Source organism: Pollicipes pollicipes, unplaced genomic scaffold (genome assembly GCF_011947565.3).
Source record: "Pollicipes pollicipes isolate AB1234 unplaced genomic scaffold, Ppol_2.1 Scaffold_3447;HRSCAF=4054_pilon_pilon_pilon, whole genome shotgun sequence".
Classification (NCBI taxonomy): Eukaryota; Metazoa; Arthropoda; class Thecostraca; order Pollicipedomorpha; family Pollicipedidae; genus Pollicipes; species Pollicipes pollicipes.
In genome coordinates, this window is record NW_023596297.1 from 5,476,877 (window position 1) to 5,495,390 (window position 18,514).

The 18,514-nt window shown below is 57.0% G+C and overlaps 1 protein-coding gene across 4 annotated transcripts in view; it reads right to left on the reverse strand.

Moving 5' to 3' along the window:
• Nucleotides 1-18,514, reverse strand: part of LOC119091243 (glucose-6-phosphate 1-dehydrogenase) — a 56,078-nt gene that overhangs the window by 6,233 nt on the left and 31,331 nt on the right. For 3 of the 4 annotated variants that reach the window (XM_037213909.1, XM_037213910.1, XM_037213906.1), the window contains 3 exons: nt 9,716-9,813; nt 4,902-5,048; nt 1,020-1,237 (listed from right to left, as the gene is read on the reverse strand). In XM_037213909.1, the coding sequence (XP_037069804.1) occupies nt 1,020-1,237; nt 4,902-5,048; nt 9,716-9,813 (463 nt within the window). Of the gene's footprint in view, nt 1-1,019; nt 1,238-4,901; nt 5,049-9,715; nt 9,814-14,889; nt 14,973-18,514 lie in introns of those variants that run through there. The other variant, XM_037213908.1, reaches the window with a different exon arrangement.

Below are 18,514 nucleotides of genomic sequence, written 5' to 3' on the forward strand. Positions count from 1 at the left end.
ACTAAATAACTAACTACTTCAAAGTGAGAGCCCGATGCTCTTGCTGACAACCATGCCGGTCGGACCCAACAGACAGAGAGACGTGCCCTTAGCAACAGAGCGCTCCATGACAGCACCAGGCGGGACAGAGGTAACAACCGCCGCTACCCGTCCGCGTGCCACCGGGCCGGGGTCTGGCGAGGGCCGACCATGCTGCGGAGCGATAGCCCGTGCAAAGGTGCAGGGGGATCAGTACAGAACATCACACCCCCTAACCCTTGTGATAGGAACGTGCGATAATGCTCTCTTCTGACCTGTCTTCCTCCGTGGGCCGTCTGGGAAAACGTCAGGCTGGCGTATTAGAATATTGGCATAGAGAGAAGCGGTTATGTCAAATTCATGCGATCGAGCCCGAGGGGACATTTTTTCTGAATCACGAAATGTGTGTAAAACAGCACAAAATGGCGAAAACTTTTACGTAATCTGAGCTTGAGCGCTATGTCATAATGTGCTTTCAATCTGACCGTTATGCCATGCAGAGCCGCCCAGACGCTCCTCTTAGCAAACGTCTTTACAGAGGTGTGCGACGGCGTGGCATCGTCACACCCAAGACCGAACCCCGCTTCCACTGAACAGCTGACTTCCAGAACTGGAGCTGGCTCCAGGAATCCCACGGCGTGCAGCCAACCGCGACGGTTTCCCTGACCCGCGACCGCGCAGACCCGTCGTCCGGGACCACAAGCATCTGCTGCAGCCGCCACTGCAAGCCGCTGCCTCCGGATGGGCTGAGGCCACTAGATCCAGCCATGCCTGACTCAGTGCACCGCCCGTGCGCCACTTTGGGGAGCGGTTAACCGCTAGCCAATCCGAAACAAGGGCGCATTCCCGGTCAGAGAACGGCTGCCACTTCGTTTGTCGCTCTGAACGGTTCAATTTCTCGCTATAGCTCCGGTTCACAGCCCCCATCAGATTCCATGCCGCAGAAGGCAGGAAAAAGACAACGGGGGAAGGGGGTCCACTGTCGCGGCGAGTCGACTCACTTCTTGCCCATGCACTTGGCCTTGATGTTGGTGGTGACGGGGGCGAACACGGACGGCGGCAGCGCCAGGTAGAAGAGCCGGTTGGCCACGCTGCCCGTCTCCAGCGCGCCGATCGCCTTGTCGAGCGTCGCGAACGCCGCAGGGTCGTCATAGCCGCCGGCCACGTACTTGTTCACCTTCCAGAAACTCTCGTAGCGCTCCTCGTCCTCCGGCCGCACCTGGCGGCGAGAATGAGAACTACTCGTCACGACGCGACCGTGGAGCGACAGGGCACCGATGTGGTAAAGCTGGCGTGATTGGCCGTGCCTGCCACACTGGTGTAATCAACAATGTCGTGCGTCACGATGCCTCCAGGCGAGCACGAGCGCGACGAGCACACCCCACACCCCAAGACACCCCAAGCACGACAAAATACTTTGCGGCCAACACAACGCAGCGTAGATGTGCAAGGCAACCCAGATTACACAGCCTTGCAACGTGTCACTACGCACATGTAAGGTGTCACTAAGTAACGGCATCTTCACAGAGGTCAAAACGATTCGACGTTTTGCCCCCTTTATTATATGTAAGCAGCGTCCCCCAAACAGTTCGAATGGTTCGATGCGTTCCCGCGTTCATGCATGTGAACAGTCATTCGTCTCTGGCAAGGGCAAACCGCTGCTTTCGCGGCACGTCACGTCCGCCGAGCTGTGAAACAGGATGTGTGGATCGTGACAACATGGGGCAACGCTTGCAGAACCCCGTCCGCGTGACAACGTACGACACCGCTCGCCACCCCGATGGAGTTCAAAATCTCCACGAACATTGAGCAAAGGGGTAAAGGAGCTATTGGAGCAAAGGAGCTTTTGAGTCGTCGGCACGTTCTTATATGGTTGCAAAAGGACAAGGCTGGCTTACGCCAGTTCTCACGGGCATGCAATCCTGAACGCTCAGCTCGGTGCTTGAATACAACAATAAGCATTCACACAACGTGGGCTAATGTGTGCGTGCCGCCGGCCCATTTTCGCGCGCTACTCCTGAAGACCGAGCGGAGCGGCGATTTTTTCTCAGAAGTCGAGCGGAGTGGCGACACTCGTTCAAGAGTCGAACGGGGCGGCAACATTCGCTCAGGAGTCGAGCGGAGTGACAACACTCGTTCAGGAGTCGAGCGGAGTGTCGATGCTTTCCAGGAGTCGGCGCCGTCGCCGCGCCGCCGGCGTTTGTCCCGTGTGGCACCTCCGCAGCCCGGCGCCACGTCAGCGCCGCCTGCGACAGCCGGGCCCGACCGCGGCCAAACAGTGCGCCACCGACACGGGCTGGTGCTCCGCCTCGGAGCGGCTCCGGCTGGCGTACAGCCCACAGCACAACCTCCCAGCAGCACGGCGATGACGTTCGCCGTGCCCGCGGCCAGTACCGGCTCACGTGCATGGCATGCATACAGCCGGCACTTGATACCGCCGCCAGGCGATTACCTGCAATTCGCGCGATGAGTATTGCATGCATGCAGGGCTCGTTTGCTAATGGCCTGCCCCCGTGTGAGCACGCCATGTCTCTCATTTGGCGCCGCCGACCGGTCCGACTAACGCCCAGGCGGCAAACAAACGATCAACGTAACACCGAGTCGCACGCAAAAACTACAAGCAAAGCAGGGATTTCCGATTGGTGCGCTAACTAAAGCCTCAAAACTGCAGCGACGGCTGCTTGCTCAGATCGGTTTGCCAAGTTATGCTTTGAGGGGCGACCTGACGCACTGGCCAGTGATATTCGATCGGAAGAGATGCTGTCTTTATCCTGATAAAGTAGGAGGGCATGTGGTCGGATTTGGCGCAGTGTGCAGTTTCCCGGGCTCCGTTTTCTCCCAGAGATAACGCCTGCCACAAGAGCGGTGTTCCTGAGACCGCCGCCAGCCGCCGGCATTGTCATGGACCATGACTCATCATGGCGGTGGCAAGACCCCACGGACCACGAGGAAATGACGGCGATGTATGAACAGTGCATTCACAGACCACTTAGCTATTCAAATCTTCTTCTGCATACAGTCACGAGTCACCGGTCATCTCATGGGCTACAAAACATGTTTTGCCAGCCTTCGCCCTGTCTGAACTCCACGTGACCTCGGTCTGCCGTATTCCCGGCAGGGGTAGACTACCTGTTGTTACCTGAAACGCGTGCCCCTTTTATATGAATCTAGAAATAGTTTGCGGTCTTCGAAGCTCACAACATACGCCAAAATACAAAATAAGTGAGAACAGTAAGGCCGATTAAGGACACACAAACTACTCAGGTGACAAAATATGGCAAATGTGCGCGCCTTCCTGGGCCCCAGTTCGTCACCATAAAAATAACCCTGTCTAACGTATGACATTTTCCATAGCCGTCCAGAATGCTTTGTAGCCAACAGCCAAAAAGTGTGTTTTTATTACAGACCATCAACGTTTTTCCCATTTCATCTCAAGTAAGTTTGTCGGCCATATTGCCATAACTCATCCATGATTAGAGCATTTGCGGCCGCCAAACGTTTTGGCCATTTCACTGCATGGGCCCTCCCTACTAACTCGCTCAAAGAGATTGCTTCTCAGTGATCATGGCCGCTTTACTCTATACAATGTCATCTCCAGAGACTCGCTCAAAGAAATTCGCAAGTCGCTAAAAGGAATTACTCCTGAGATCATGAACGTTTTACTCTATACAATGCCACCTTCAAAGACTCGCTCAAAGAAATTTGCAACTCGTTCAAAGAAATTACTCCTCAGAGATCATGACCGCTCTACTCTATACAATGCTATCTCCAGAGACCAGATGTTGCGCTGGTGATGAGTTTCCTGATCAGACCTCAGAAACCCAGCTCAAGGTCACGTGTTCTCCCGTCTTCAGTCGAAGTTTCTTGTTGTGTCAGGACGAATAACGCTTTGTCATCGTGAGTGAGGAGATCTCAAGAACCTGCGCTGCTCAGCCCTAATGTCCACGATGCCCTAATCATCGTGAGTGAGGAGATCTCAAGAACCTGCGCTGCTCAGCCATAATGTCCCCCTCTCCACGAGATAACGGCCCGACCCCTCCCCCCCCCCCCCCCGTAATCATCATCACAACAGGCTGCAGGAAACTGCAGGACTCCCCCACGCCCTACCCGCCGGAACGCAGGCTGATGCGTGGAGGCAGCTCCTCGGCACCCACTGACCTTGAACTTACGCCGGCTGGCCACCTGGCGGTCGCTGGACGAACTAAAGAGCGTATCACAGCGAATCGTGCCCGAGCGGCTGCGGTCCTGGCCGCGTGACAGCCTTACCGGACTGGCTAAACGCGTGCTGTATGGGCGCGGGATAGCGCGCGACGGATCCCAACTGAATCCCGCTGGGTACGGCGACCGGCTTTTCAAAACCGCCTCCCAGTTCAGTTGCCGACGGTGAAACCGGCCGCAGATTATCGCCAGAGGAATGCGAGCTGCCTCCCGAATGTCCGACAGGCCAGACAGCGCTATTTTAGATCATAGGGAAAGCCTATGATCCACATACCGGCCGGCCCGCGGCACGAAATAATCACCCGACCGAGTTCGCACAGTTTATCTTGACCTCCGTGCGGGATAAAAAGGTGCCGGTTCGTGCGGGTCCGCGGGTAAAAGCTTTTGACTCCGCCAACCAGGAGCAGATCTAAATCGTGGTGGAAAGAAAAAGCAGCCTCCTTGGCATTGGTGAGACCCGTGGCAGATACATTCCGCCAAATCGCTCTTGGGTACCAACCACGACGCTGCTTTTTTAGTGGGTAAGTGGTGATGTTTTTTATTCAAGGACCTTTCGGTACTCTAGCTCCCATCCATTACCCGTCGGCATCATCAGCAAACTGCTAGGCCCACCATCATCACACCATCAACGGCGTCATCATCCTGGTCACTAGCGGCTGGCCCACCTTCATGTACTGGTGGCACTTGTCCCTGACGTCCTGCACCGACAGCTTGGACCTGGCGTAGCCGATGACGCTGGTGTTCTCCGGCAGCAGCTTGTCGCGGTACAGCCACCAGATAGTCGGATAGATCTTCTTCTTGGCCAGGTCGCCCTGAAACAGACCCGCGTATCTCAGCAGCGACCAAGGGAGGTGACGAGCCCAGGACGCCGCCACTGCTGCGTCAGCTGACAGGCGCGGCTGATGGTGCGTTCGCTGTCCTCACTGAGCCTCGGTCGCGCTCCTGTTGGCCTGCGCTGCAGCGAACCCAGGAGTCGGCATTTCCGGCCGTGGGGAGGGGAGGGTCGGCCGCCCAGGAGCGCTCCTGATACGGATCGGCCCGGCCACAAACTAGCCTTGCTTAGCGCTATCTGATGCGGACGCGGCGAGCAAACCAAGCAGCGGCCGTCGGCCACGCTGGGTGGCTGCACTGGGGCGCCGGGTCCCACCCGCACGGTGGTCCAGAGGCCGGCAGAGCCTTCACCCGACCGGTCCTGATGCCCCAATCAAAAACATTCGAGTCAAAACCCACGATGAGATGAGGGAGCTCCGCTACGACTTACATAATGGTGATATGGATGGGAAACAGGGGTGATTGTTTGAGATAATGGCGAATGATTGATGCAAGGACTGGTACTGCACGAACACACTCATGCGTCGCTAAACTGAGTGAAAGCTTATGTCAATGGGTCGGTATGAACATGAATGCACGAGCAACTAGTCGTTACATGGACTAGTGATCACATGGATAAAGTGGCACGTGTTGCCACATCGTCAGCTGCGACGGCATCAGGCATGCAGAAAAAATAGGTTCATCGCATGCCGGGTTATCTGCGCTCTGAGCCGGGCCTTCCGTCCCAGACCGTCCCAGACCGTCGCCGGCTGCCGGCCGACCTACCCGACCCGCCCGACCCTGCCCCGGTTACCAACCGACGGGTGGTGTGGTGGCCGGCGGCTGCGGCCAGGGGTGGTGGGGGGGGGGGAGGGGCGCTTTCACAGCCGGCCCACCGTCAATCACGCCGTGCAAGCACGCCCCAGCGTCTCCCGGCAGCAGACCCGGGCTTGTCCGGGCTATAACGATCCGCCCGACACGGAGATCATCAGGCGGCTTGCCGGGAGCGGGGACAGACGGAATCTGGCGGCAGGGCTCACGGTGGGACACTGCCGGGCTTTGGTGGTCAGGGGCGGACAATGCCGGGGTTGGACCGTCAGCAGGGGCGACACTGTAGGGGTCTGGACAGTCAGGGGCGGTCAGGGGCGGTCAGGGGCGGACACTGCCGGGGTCTGGACGGTCAGCAGGAGCGGCCAGGGGCGGACACTGTCGGGTCCTGATGGTCAGGAGCGGACACTGTAGGGGTCTGGACAGTCAGGGGCGGTCAGGGGCGGACACTTCTGGGGTTTGGGCGGTCAGGGACGGGCACTGCCCGGGTCTGGACGGTCAGCAGGGGCGGCCAGGAGCGGACACTGCCAGGTTTTGATGGTCAGGGACGGGCACTGCCCGGGTCTGGACGGTCAGCAGGGGCGGCCAGGAGCGGACACTGCCGGGGTTTGGACGGTCAGGGACGGGCACTGCCCGGGTCTGGACGGTCAGCAGGGGCGGCCAGGATCGGACACTGCCAGGCTTTGATGGTCAGGGGCGGACACTGCCCGGGTCTGGACGGTCAGCAGGGGCGGCCAGGAGCGGACACTGTCAGGGTCTGGATGGTCAGGGGCGGACACTGTCAGGGTCTGGATGGTCAGGGTCGATCAGAGGCGAGTGTTCTGGACGGTCAGGGGTGGTCGGGGGCGGACACTGTCGGGTCCTGATGGTCAGGAGCGAGCACTGTCGGGGTCCGGACGGTTACACCAGAGGCGGAGCTGTCGGAACCCTGGAGGACACGACAGAGACCGCGGCTGCTAGCTTTCTAACGTTCCTCCCAGGAACGAGACAACGAGGAATGCGAGGCTACAGCACAGCCCGCTTTGCCGTTCCTCGTAATAGCATCCGTTCCTATAAGGCCACCTCCATGACCCGATCAGCCTTTTTTGTGTGGCTACACTTATGCAAGCGACCGGGCTGCGTGTGCGTGCCGGTCGAGGGGCTTACACTAAACCACGAGCGCCGCTCGTTCGCCGGCTGAGCCGCGTCTTCACCGGCGACGGCGATTATAAACAAATCACACGCTCGTTGGCGACGGACGCCCGGCGCCCGGTAACAGCGCGATCCGGCTTCGCCGGGGTGGCCGTAAGAGAGTGGGAGAGGTAGGTGCGGAGCGAGGTACGGCCAGGTGGTCACGCGCTGCTCTGATACATGGGGAACTGGGCGCACCGGCGGACAGCAGAGGGCGCTGAACGCACTGAACGAACGTACCCAGAGACTCGTCTCCAGTGGTCAGTGTCGTCCCCGGTAGCTAGCGGTGAGGTCATATGTCAATAAGTCGCATACGGATGGCTGTGAAATGGCAGTGCAGAACTGCGCGCAGCGTAGCTATCCCTGGCGTCGCACAACTGGGTTTTGACGGTGTTTAACAGTGAAGAGTGTGTCTTTGGTGGCATTGACGGGACAAGCGGAACTGAAGATACCGTGTCCGGTCCAGAGGGGACGAGCCACACCAGTACGCCGACTGAGAAGGGCGAGTTGCTTTCCCGGACGACTGAGTTTTCCCGGAAAGTTGAGAACATCGGTTGAAGTCTATGCAAGTGAATGCTAACGTCAGATAAAACCTTTTTAAATCGGGCAATGACGTCAGTCCATAAACAGTTTAATAATCCAGCATTTTCATCATTTAAGGTCCTCAATTAAGGCAAACTGTAAGCGCGCCCCGGAAGACCGAAACCCTCGGCAAAAATCATACAGCAGTGCTGTGAGGTCCTTTCTAGCTCACAAATCGGAGCAGTGACGGCCAACGAAAAAGACATCAGGGCAGCAGCATCCATCACCCACCCGCGTGGGACCGGCGCCCCGTCCGCGCCGTAACGCTCATCGACAAAACGTGACCAGGGCATTATGCCTCCGCGGCCTGCGGTAACTTCTCACGCGTACCCGCCTGAAACATTACGGCATCTATTTCTGATGCATAGACTGGCGCCCCACCTGCCTGTTTTGCATTTTTGTGCCGGCGAACGAGCGCGTTCAGGTTCTTTTTCACTGGTTCCGCCTCCGCACGTCTTTATAATCCCACCATCTGCTCCAAAAATCAGCGACAGCGGTGATATTCCGGTGTCAATGTCAGTTTTGCCCCTACTACCAAACGTCACACAAAAGCAGCATTCTTACAACATATTTTTAGGGCGTCGCGCGGCATACCAAACTCCGTTAACAAAGGTGGGAGCCAACCCGACTGCAAATTACCCCTATTCAAATCGCACGCCCTTCCGGTGCGATACAAGCCAGCCATACCAACGCTCTGCTCGCTTGTCGACTAACGCGTGCTTCCATGGCCGTCGCTACCCGTCGGGCCCAACGGAAAACAGGGATCGCATCTGTCGAGTGTTGGTCGTGAATGAGCGAGGCTGCCGACACTGAGGCAGAGCATGGGAGAGGGCATTGGGGTGGGCGGTGATGTCCTCGCCGAGGGTGGGGTGCGCTGGCCACGCCGCCACGGTGGCGTGCTGCCACAGCGGTACTTATGGCGGCAAGGCTCGTCACGAGTCGGATAAATATAGCGGTTGCGGATCATTGGATGTGTCGGACCGCGCTAGATCAGAAAAGTTCTGAGAATCTGAGAGGCAAGCAGAGCGCTTACATTTGATGTGAGGCTCGACTAGCACTAATGGACTGGCAGACATCGAAAAGTGCAATGCCAATTCGAGAGAGGTCACAAACATGTCCATCCTTTTATCCTGTCGGTAAGTTTTGCTACCGCCAGCAGAACGCGTGGATTGGATTTAAAACTGGAGGACTAACTGGATCAAACCGGATCCTGAGAACTCCGTTCACGAGGAACTTCCTCAAAAACAAGATGGTTCGTTCTCGATGCATCATGGGACTATGTCACAAGCCAGCCAGCCAACAGCAGTAACTCCTGTTGAAAACGCCTGTGCTGAAACTTAAATGACCGCCACAGAGAGCGGCTGTCGAGGAGTGACCGCAGACTCATCCCGACCTGACATGACACCACCTGTGACTATTGAAAAATATTGCATATTCAAGGTGGCGTCCGTGTTGCTCAGTTCTTTTCTTGCTCGTTCATTGCTAGTGCATCCCGACACCAATAAATGCTGATACTAATGCTAATTATCATTATCCCATACTGGCATAATATCTTTGCGATTTTGAAGGCCATGCAACTTCCACAAAGCTTTCACACAAACGGGACAAAATTACAGGAAAATGTGTTTCCATAATTTGGAGACCTCACGCACCAGTTCCAAAGCACACTGCGAGACGAAAAGCAAAAACAAAATCAGTAGATCGCCTACTAAATTCTGCAGGCATCATTTAAGGGATAATAGCTGCGATGCATCTCCCAAACATGTGCGCTCTCCACACCCACGGTATTTCCCGGACGTGAACACGGAACCGAGCGCCAATTCATCCAAATCGGCATGCGGTATGGCCGAAAGCGGACACGATAAGAGCGTGATCAGCTCTGATAAAGAATGTGTTGCACACGGCGAAACGATCATGGAGCCCGGAACGTTTAGCAGAGGTCACGCAAGGGCCATTTGTGCTAATGTCAGGCATTACTTACCAGCAGCACCGGAGGCGAGTCCATCGTTCTCATTAATTAGCGTACACACTCATAGAACGGGATCAGGATGTGAGGTCGCCAACCACAATAACAACAGCTTATACTGACCGAGGCACCGAGGATGACGAAGACGTGCGGCACGGTTCTGCCGAACTCCTTCTCGCCGGCCAGGCTCTCCCGAAATATGGCCAAGGTCGACTCCGGCGCTGCAAGAACAGGCCGGTTCTGGTTAGGAGTGCTGTTGGGGACAACAGCGCAGGCTCGCTGCCAGCCGCCCAAACAACGGCCAGCAATGGCACAGTGGCGAGAGGACGCAGAACGTGATCAGTCGGATGCAGACCCATCCAGTCCGATGAAAAAGCCTGTCGACATTTTTAGCGATGACATTGATTCTAGTACCAGGTAGAAGAAAGCATTTCGGTGGCTCCGTATTACCGCAAAAAATTTACACCAAGTTCACTACAGAGGGCTACAGACACGACCATCTTGTGAATGTCCATGGACGTGACACTGGGCCGAAGGGGTCAGGCTTATAACGCAAATGTATTAAGCGATGTATTTTGACAAGGGAAATGGCTACTAACTCGTGCACGAATAACCATGAACGTGGCTAGAAAGGTCATTCACAGCTTAAAACACGTTACCGGTACCAGCAGACTAAAACAGCTTTCATAAACGATGCTCCCTTTCCACAGATCATCGAAACAGCTAACCGCCCATTTGTATTCTAGTCATGCTTAGCCAACGAATACGCCACGGGACAGCGCGAGTGCTGTCGCTGCCGGTCAAGAGGCGGCGTAGGCCGACAAAGTTCCGCTCAGAGCCGGCGGCGCCGGAAGGACCGGCGCGCTCGGCCGGACGCCGATAAACCAGAACATCCCGCGAACACGCCCGGCGAGTCCCGGCCGAGACGGGAGGCGGGGGTACACGACCCTCGAGACCGCGCTCACCACCCAGAGCCCGGCGGAGCGCGACAGCACAGCTTAACCAGAACATCCCGCGAGCACGCCCGGCGAGTCCCGGCCGACACAGGAGGCGGGGGTACGCGACCCTCGAGGCCGCGCTCACTACCCAGAGCCCGGCGGAGCGCGAGAGCGCAGCTGCCCGCAACCCTTCCCGCACGGAGGATTCTGAACCGAACGACGGGGTTGAGGTCTATACGCGCCAAAAAAGACATCCTCCCGAAGCCGGCTGTAAGACGCAGCTGAGTCGGGGTTTTCGCCGATAAGGTCACGGGTCGTGAGACGGTCGCTCACGTGCTGACAGCGTGGGATGAAGCCTTTGCGTGAGCAGACGTTAACCCGAGCAAGCGACGCGCCGACCACTTCCAGCGTGCGGCCCAGAGGTCACGGGTGGGGTCACAGGTCAGACCACAAGTCGCCTCGGGAGAGGGGTGTCGTGTTCGCGCGTGGGGGCGGCCGCGGTCGGCGTTCGCAGCTTCTCACCCAGCCGCGACCCCCACGTAGGTCACAGAACACTGCACAGATGGTGTCGGCGCCGGCGCCGCCATAAACTCAGCGCGTCACGAACTAAATCAAAACGGTGTCTGTACCTGCGCAACGATCACGCCTCGGTTATTTCACTCGTCTGAAGTGATGAGAGCGTAATCATCACGATAAAAAAGTTTCGAAGGCGTTTGTGGTGAGGAAGGACAGGACTGAGCGTATACACGTTGCATCAACGGTAGAATATAGACGGCACGACAACAAACAAATATAAATAAATCTATACATACATATATATATATATATATATATATATATATATATATATATTATCACTTTTGCCGAACGTTTTTAACACACCGCTTACCACTCTTCCGGTACTGACTCTGGCTCTGCGCATTACTGAGCACCATAAATATGAGTCCAGCCGACTGGTGGGAGGAAGCCTTGGTGGCCCCAGTGTGGTTTTGGTGGTGGCTCCAGTGTGCTTTCCTTGGCCACTCAGGTGCACGTGCAGAACAGAGCGTGTTTAGGCAGTGGCCTTTCAATGCTACGGCTCAATACTAGGCGCCCGCGCACGTGTTCTAACCTTTGATAGCCTCTTTTGATGACCTTTGATAACTGTCGACCAACAGAGTCCTAGGTAGTCAATAATAGCTTTAAAAAACATCCGTCAAGCTGATTTATGTTCACCCACGTACTATAAACGACGAGCAAAACTCTGTAGACATGACAATTATAAGTGAAGTATCCATCCTCCGCATTCCAACCTCCGTAATGATCGTTTCCCTGCCTTCGTTTTACGCGTGCAGTGACTATTGTTATTAATGCCACGGACACCCGTAAGAAAATCACAAATGGCATAACCAGAATACTACATAGTGTCATAATCAATGAAATGCTCGCGCAGTGTCAAACCGAGCTCGGCTTTCTCGCACCGGAGTCTGAAACGAAGCTGAGCGCTTCCCCTACTTCCATCAACCCAGTCCAAAACTTGCTAGTCAGCGCCTTGACCTTTCACAGAACCGGCTCGTTCACACCGTTGGAAACACGATGTGTCGGCCGGAAGAGGTGACCCGGATCGCTCCTGGGGTGGTGACCCAGTGAGGGCCTTCCCTCGCTCTGTCCCGACCGAGGACGTGGCCGTCCGACAGCAGCAGCCGCCTGGCCAGAGAGACGTCGCCCCACTCCACAGAGTCCCACAGCTGGTACCAGGGACACCTGCAGACCATCCCAGCGAGGCCGACCGGCAGTCCCGTCCGCACACCTGAGCCAGTGGCTCCCTGGCCATGGGACCAAACGGCAGCAGCTTTTGTAGTACTATAGCGTGCAGAGACCTTTAAAAGCTGCGTTAGGTCCGACAAACGAACGGAAAAGACGACAAAAAAAGACGTGAACATTTTTCAAAAGTAAAATATTTCATTGTGGCAAATCCGATGGCGCTGAGCAGCCCGCAGTTTTGAACTGACCCAGGGCACTGACACGACTCCGATAAACGCAGCACTGCGGCCGTAGACGCACTGAACGAGGGCATACCATTGACACGCTAGTCGTGCTCACTATCGATATTAGATCAGCGAGGCATGCCATTGTTTGGCTGCACTGTACAGCCTATCTCCGGCCATATCTACCCTGTAGACGGACATGGTTCGCTGACGCTGCGCCACGATCAGCTGTGGTCGCAGCAGCCGCTTGTCCAGCGCGTGGACGTGACCTACCGCAGCAGAATCTGGATATGGATACGGCCCCCAGTACCACCGACGTCGAGGGCTTACACCCAACATCAAACAGCACCAGGGGTGGTATGACGCGCTTGGCCAGTCGGATAGTGCTCTGATAAGGAGACCGTCCTCAGTCGTTTCCGCCGTCACCGATGTCATATCGTGGCGTCGAGTGAAGGGCGCGTGAGAGTGCGCCGGTCAAGAGGGAACGACGCCGAGGGGCGAGACCGTCCTCAGTTGCCACCGCCGTTACCGATGTCGTGTCATGGCGTCGAGTGAAGAGCACGCGAGAGTGCGCCGGTCAAGAAGGAGCGACGCCGAACATTAGTAATGGTAAATGACCCTCCACAAAAGACGACCTCCAAAGCTCATAATCTGCACTGACATCATCATCAAAGCCTGCACCCATGTCGAATATAATAACAGCTTGCGCGTAAGGCCAATGCCGCAAATGTCACGCAAGTAAACGACTAAAGAACCGCTTATGGCGGCACGACAGCGTTTCCAACACATTTGGAGCGCCAGCACCATGACCAACACACCTCCTGATAAGATCTGAAGGCCATGACTCAATCCGCATCGCACTTGCCCACCAGCACGGGCCGTTTCCCCGCGTCATGCTGATCAGTCACATGACGTCAGGCGAGGTCGAGGACAGACCATCAATGTGCGGCGGTCTGGGTGCAGCGGTCTGGGTGCAGCGGTCTGAGTGCGGCGGTCAGTGTACGGCGGCTGTGTGCGGCGGTCTGTGTGTGGCGGTTTAAGTGCGGCGGTTTGTATGCGGCAGTCTGAGCGCGGTGGTCTAAGTGCAGCGGTCTCAGCTGCTCAGTCGGCGGTCTAAGTGCGGCGGTCTGTGTGCGGCAGTCTAAGTGCGGCGGTCTGTGTGCAGCGGTCTGAGTGCGGCGGTCTGTGTGCGATGGTCTGAGTGCGGCGGTCTGTGCGCGGCAGTCTGAGTGCGGCGGTCTGTATGCGGCAGTCTAAGTGCGGCGGTCTGTGTGCAGCGGTCTAAGTGCGGCGGTCTGTGTGCAGCGGTCTAAGTGCAGCGGTCTGAGTGTGGCGGTCTAAGTGCGGCGGTCTGTGCGCAGAGGTCTGAGTGCGGCGGTCTGTGTGCGGCGGTCTGAGTGCGGCGGTCAGTGTGCAGCGGTCTGAGTGCGACGGTCTGAGTGTGCTGATCGCGACTGGCCCGCCACCATGTGTGCAAGGAAAAACGGATTGTTCCACTTGCACTCAACACCGCTGCCATTCTTCAATACGCCGCAAAATTATTGATACGAGCAGCCACATACCTCTTCCGAGTTACGTACGTCGCCCATGCGCTCATTTAATTACCACCAAGACACAGGCCGGCGCGACCCCGGCTCTTATCATGTTCCAGCCATCTGCACAACGCAACCGACACACTCCTACGAACGCCACTACAGACCAGGCCGGCACCATACACCGATGGTCAGGTGCAGCGTTACTAACTCAACTTCCACCCCATGCGTGAGATGGACCGGGATGCACCGCGACGGTGGGCCAGGCACCGTCCCACTACCAGGGAGTCGACCGAGACCGAGACTACCAGGGAGTCGACCGAGACCGAGACTACCAGGGAGTCGACCGAGACCGAGACTACCAGGGAGTCGACCGAGACCGAGACCACCAGGGAGTCGACCGAGACCGAGACTACCAGGGAGTCGACCGAGACCGAGACTACCAGGGAGTCGACCGAGACGGAGACTACCAGGGAGTCGACCGAGACCGAGACTACCAGGGAGTCGACCGAGTCAAGTGCACCGTCCCACTACCAGGGAGTCGAGCGAGACCGAGACTACCGGGGAGTCGACCGAGTCACGTGCCGGAAGCTCCGCCGGAAGACCTCGGGGGACCACAATCAGCGGCGGACGAAACATCGAGCACGGACGGGGGCGCCTTACGGACCCAGTCCCGGAGGTCGGCACCTGCTAGTTTGCAGCCCTGTCCTCCGGTTACGTAATGTCGGGGAACGTGGCTTACATCTTAGGCACCAACCGCATCCCATTATCGGCCGGCTGCTTGGTTGTCCCTATCGCTCGGCAACGACGAACATGCCCGACGTCCTGCCATGCCCAGCAAGCCTGCGCGGCTCTCCTACCCTTTGCTTTTCCGTTGGCGGCCATGTCGTTGCTTTCAGACGGTGACCGGCAGGCAGCGACGTCCTCCCACCCACAGCACAACCACGACTGACTGGCGGCCGGCGGCCGGACGCGACGCACACACCGCGACGTCACGTGACCGGCGGCGGGCGCGGCGCGTCCGACCGGCTGGCGTCACGTGACCCGGCCCGGCGGCGGAGCGGGGGCCGGTCCGGCGGCGAGGCGGCGCGGTTTCTCCGCCTCTGCCGCCGGATGGGTTCCGCCAGCGGCGGTGCCGCCGGTGTGACCGCTGGCCTGACCCGACCCATCACGACGACGTCACGGCGGGGGCAGCCGTGGCAGCGCTGGTCACGTGCCGTCAAGCGTGACAAACGTGACGCAGCGACGGCGGTCACGAAAGAGCCAACTCTAGCTAGATGAACTGTCGTTTGGACGGGAGGGGGGCGGAGGGGGCAGGGACCGATGGACATCGGATAGCGCGGCCGGCCAAAATGCGTTCAGTGAGTTCATAGCGCAAGCTATTACGACCAAGTAAAAGACAGAGCAGAACCAAGATGGGTCCCAGCTTTGAAGTTAAGATGCGTTACCAATCTCTTTCCTACATTTTGCTACACAACATGGGGACTGCAAGTCAAGCTGAAACACACTCATTTCATCCCGGCTACAAGTCGGAATCAAAATGTTAACGATGCGATAACAACGTCGTCCGAATACCTGACGTTGATAAGTGAAATCAGGATCACCGGCATGATGAAAGACATTCCTGAAACTACGGTAACTAGAACGTCATTGCCTCAATTGTGAACGCACTTGTGACACCGGTGAACCACAGACAAGTTGCGCCGGCGTATCTGTATGCATTCGGATGGGAAGGACGTTGTGAAACGCGTGCGTTCCCAGCCAGCTGGCCTCATGCGTTCTCAGCCAGCTCTCTGAGCCCACGGCCTTGGAAGCCCTCCACAGACAAATTGAATTAGCACCAAGGTCATGTCACGGGAAACAGCATCCACAGCACGGCCAGGGTCTCGCGAAGTAGTGCAGGGAGCGGTGTCCCTTCAGCATGGTATCTTTGACGCCAGACGTCAGCAGCATCGCGCATCGGCCCGCGCCCGCCAGCAACACCGCTCCATCTCCAGACATCCAGGGCAGTTCCGAGCCACCATACAGCGTGCACCCCTGCGCCCGACAGCAACACCGCACCATCTCCAAACATCCGGGCAGTGCCCGAGCCACCATAAAGCGTACACCCCTGCGCCCGCCAGCAACACTGCACCATCTACAGACATCCGGGGCAGTGCCCAAGCCACCATAGAGCGTGCACCCCTGCGCCCGCCAGCAACAGCGCACCATCTCCAGACATCCGGGGCAGTGCCCGAGCCACCATAGAGCGTGCACCCTTGCGCCTGTCAGCAACACCGCACCATCTGCAGACATCCGGGGCAGTGCCCGAGCCACCATAGAGCGTGCACCCCTGCGCCCGCCAGCAACAGCGCACCATCTCCAGACATCCGGGGCAGTGCCCGAGCCACCATAAAGCGTGCACCCCTGCACGGTGCACAGCTGTTCATGTCCTGATCTGGCCCCCCTGCACTGCCGCACGCTGCAGTCTAGAGTGGAACAATGCACAATGTGTCCTGGCCACAGACGCTGCGCGCAAAACGCGCTCACACAGGTGAAACAGCCGTCGGCTGGCTTTTTCCTGACAAGCGTAACGTACAAGGTGAACACGTGTGAGTGTCGTGCCCTGTGTCTGCTGTATTGTTTCTTCTGGGTGTGACGTTGTGAACTACAGTTTAGTTTATCGGATAGGCCTACTTCTGCCGACAATCTTTGGATAGTTTGTCCTGGATTGGGCCTGTATGTTTCTCCTCAAGCACGCATGTCTGTGCATGTGTCGCATTATGTGAGATAGCGCACGCAGGCGTGTTGGTGTCATGCTTCTTCACGCTGCCAAACGCACAGCCTCGACAGTTTCAAGTCGTCTTCTGCTGCATATGGCATCTTGATGAATTAACCTCTCTATGAAGGTCAAGAAAAGCGTCAGTCTCCCCGCCTGGTGTATGTTCCCAGTAATACTGACCTGTAATACCTCATCACCGCTCGCGAGCGCTGCCGACGTGCGCGCGCTTGACTGAAAGCCTCCCGGAGACACCTGCGTCCGCGCGCCACACTGCCCCTCGCAGGCGCTGTCCTCATTAGCAGACGGCGACGGCCACACCCAGCAGCACGTCCCGCGCACCTGGCGCCGGCGCGCCCGGCACCGCACGCGGCCGGGCCCCGGGTGCAGATGAGGCGGACAGCTGCTCAGAGTGTCGGCACGTTTGCTGAGATTCCACCCGCGTCAAAACGAGCACATTTGTATGCTTAATTCTCATATGTCAAATCCACAAAAGCCGAGCCTGATCGGAGCTTACGACGTCCATGTGGGTTTGTTAGCCGATGGCTTGTGTCCGCCCAGTCCTAATATCACCACCACGCTGTTGCTAACTATTGGATTTGCATGTCCTACGCAGACATCCTTCGACTCAACGCTGTAAGCGTCAGGCGCTCTAGCACAACGCGGAGTTAAATGGGCGAGAAAGCGTGAGATCTGTATAAAAGGGCGTGCAAAAAAATATCTGTGGAGCTCTTTTTTCATCGCTAAAGCCCAAATACGTGCCTGTAGTTTGATAGATAAGAAGCGTACCAAACTTCGCAAAAATTGTACGTCGGACCTTGGCTGAAGCGCACGGAAACAGGTCGTTTGTGCGTCAGTGCGCATCACCGCTTTGCTCCCTTCTCTCGACACACACCGGAATCCATTAAAAATGCTGTGGCTATCCGTACATTTGGTATGAGGTGGCAGACCAAATACGATTCATACAGCATCCCCAAACCAGGTTTATTTGTTAATGTTTTCACCTTGTAAAAAGTAGGCAACTGCTCTTGCCCTGGTAACAAAATATGATTGTAAAGCCGCGGCATTAATACACACACCCACACTGGCAGCCGATAATGATCGTGGGCATCACTTACGTCCAACAACGGACGGGTCCGCCCCGCGTCCCGGCCAACAGCATTAACCTATCACATCCCGCATATCCCAATGAGCACTCCAGCACGAGGATGCCACACCTCGCCGATAATTATACGGCTGCTGCCCTCGAGCGACCGGGTTCCGACATTCCTGAATCGCCATCAGCTTAAGATCTGCGCATCCGCCACCTTATCGGAGATTACCGTACCGTAGCCACCTGGCGGCAAGCTGCCACATTACTGGTGCGGCGGGCAGGCAGCGTTGGGAGGCCGCGCTTCGTGGCAGATTATCTGAGAGATACGTATCAGCGTAATTTGTAGATGCTAGTCGGGGCACATCACTGATGTAGTTGCTTCGGGATGCGATAACTAATCCTGCACTCGACTTCACGCGATTAGTTTGGAGATACCGTGCAGAGTGCACCGGTGATGAGCGGCAGGGACGCCTCGGGCTCACTGAGCGGGACCAGTCCCCAAGAGCACGCGGACTTCCCAACGGAGAAGCAGGTGAGCGCCGGCATAGACAACACGTGCTACAAAGAAAATTGTGGTCGAGACGGCAAAACACGTGATTCAACACGACGCCAACCACGACGGGAAGTTGCGTGG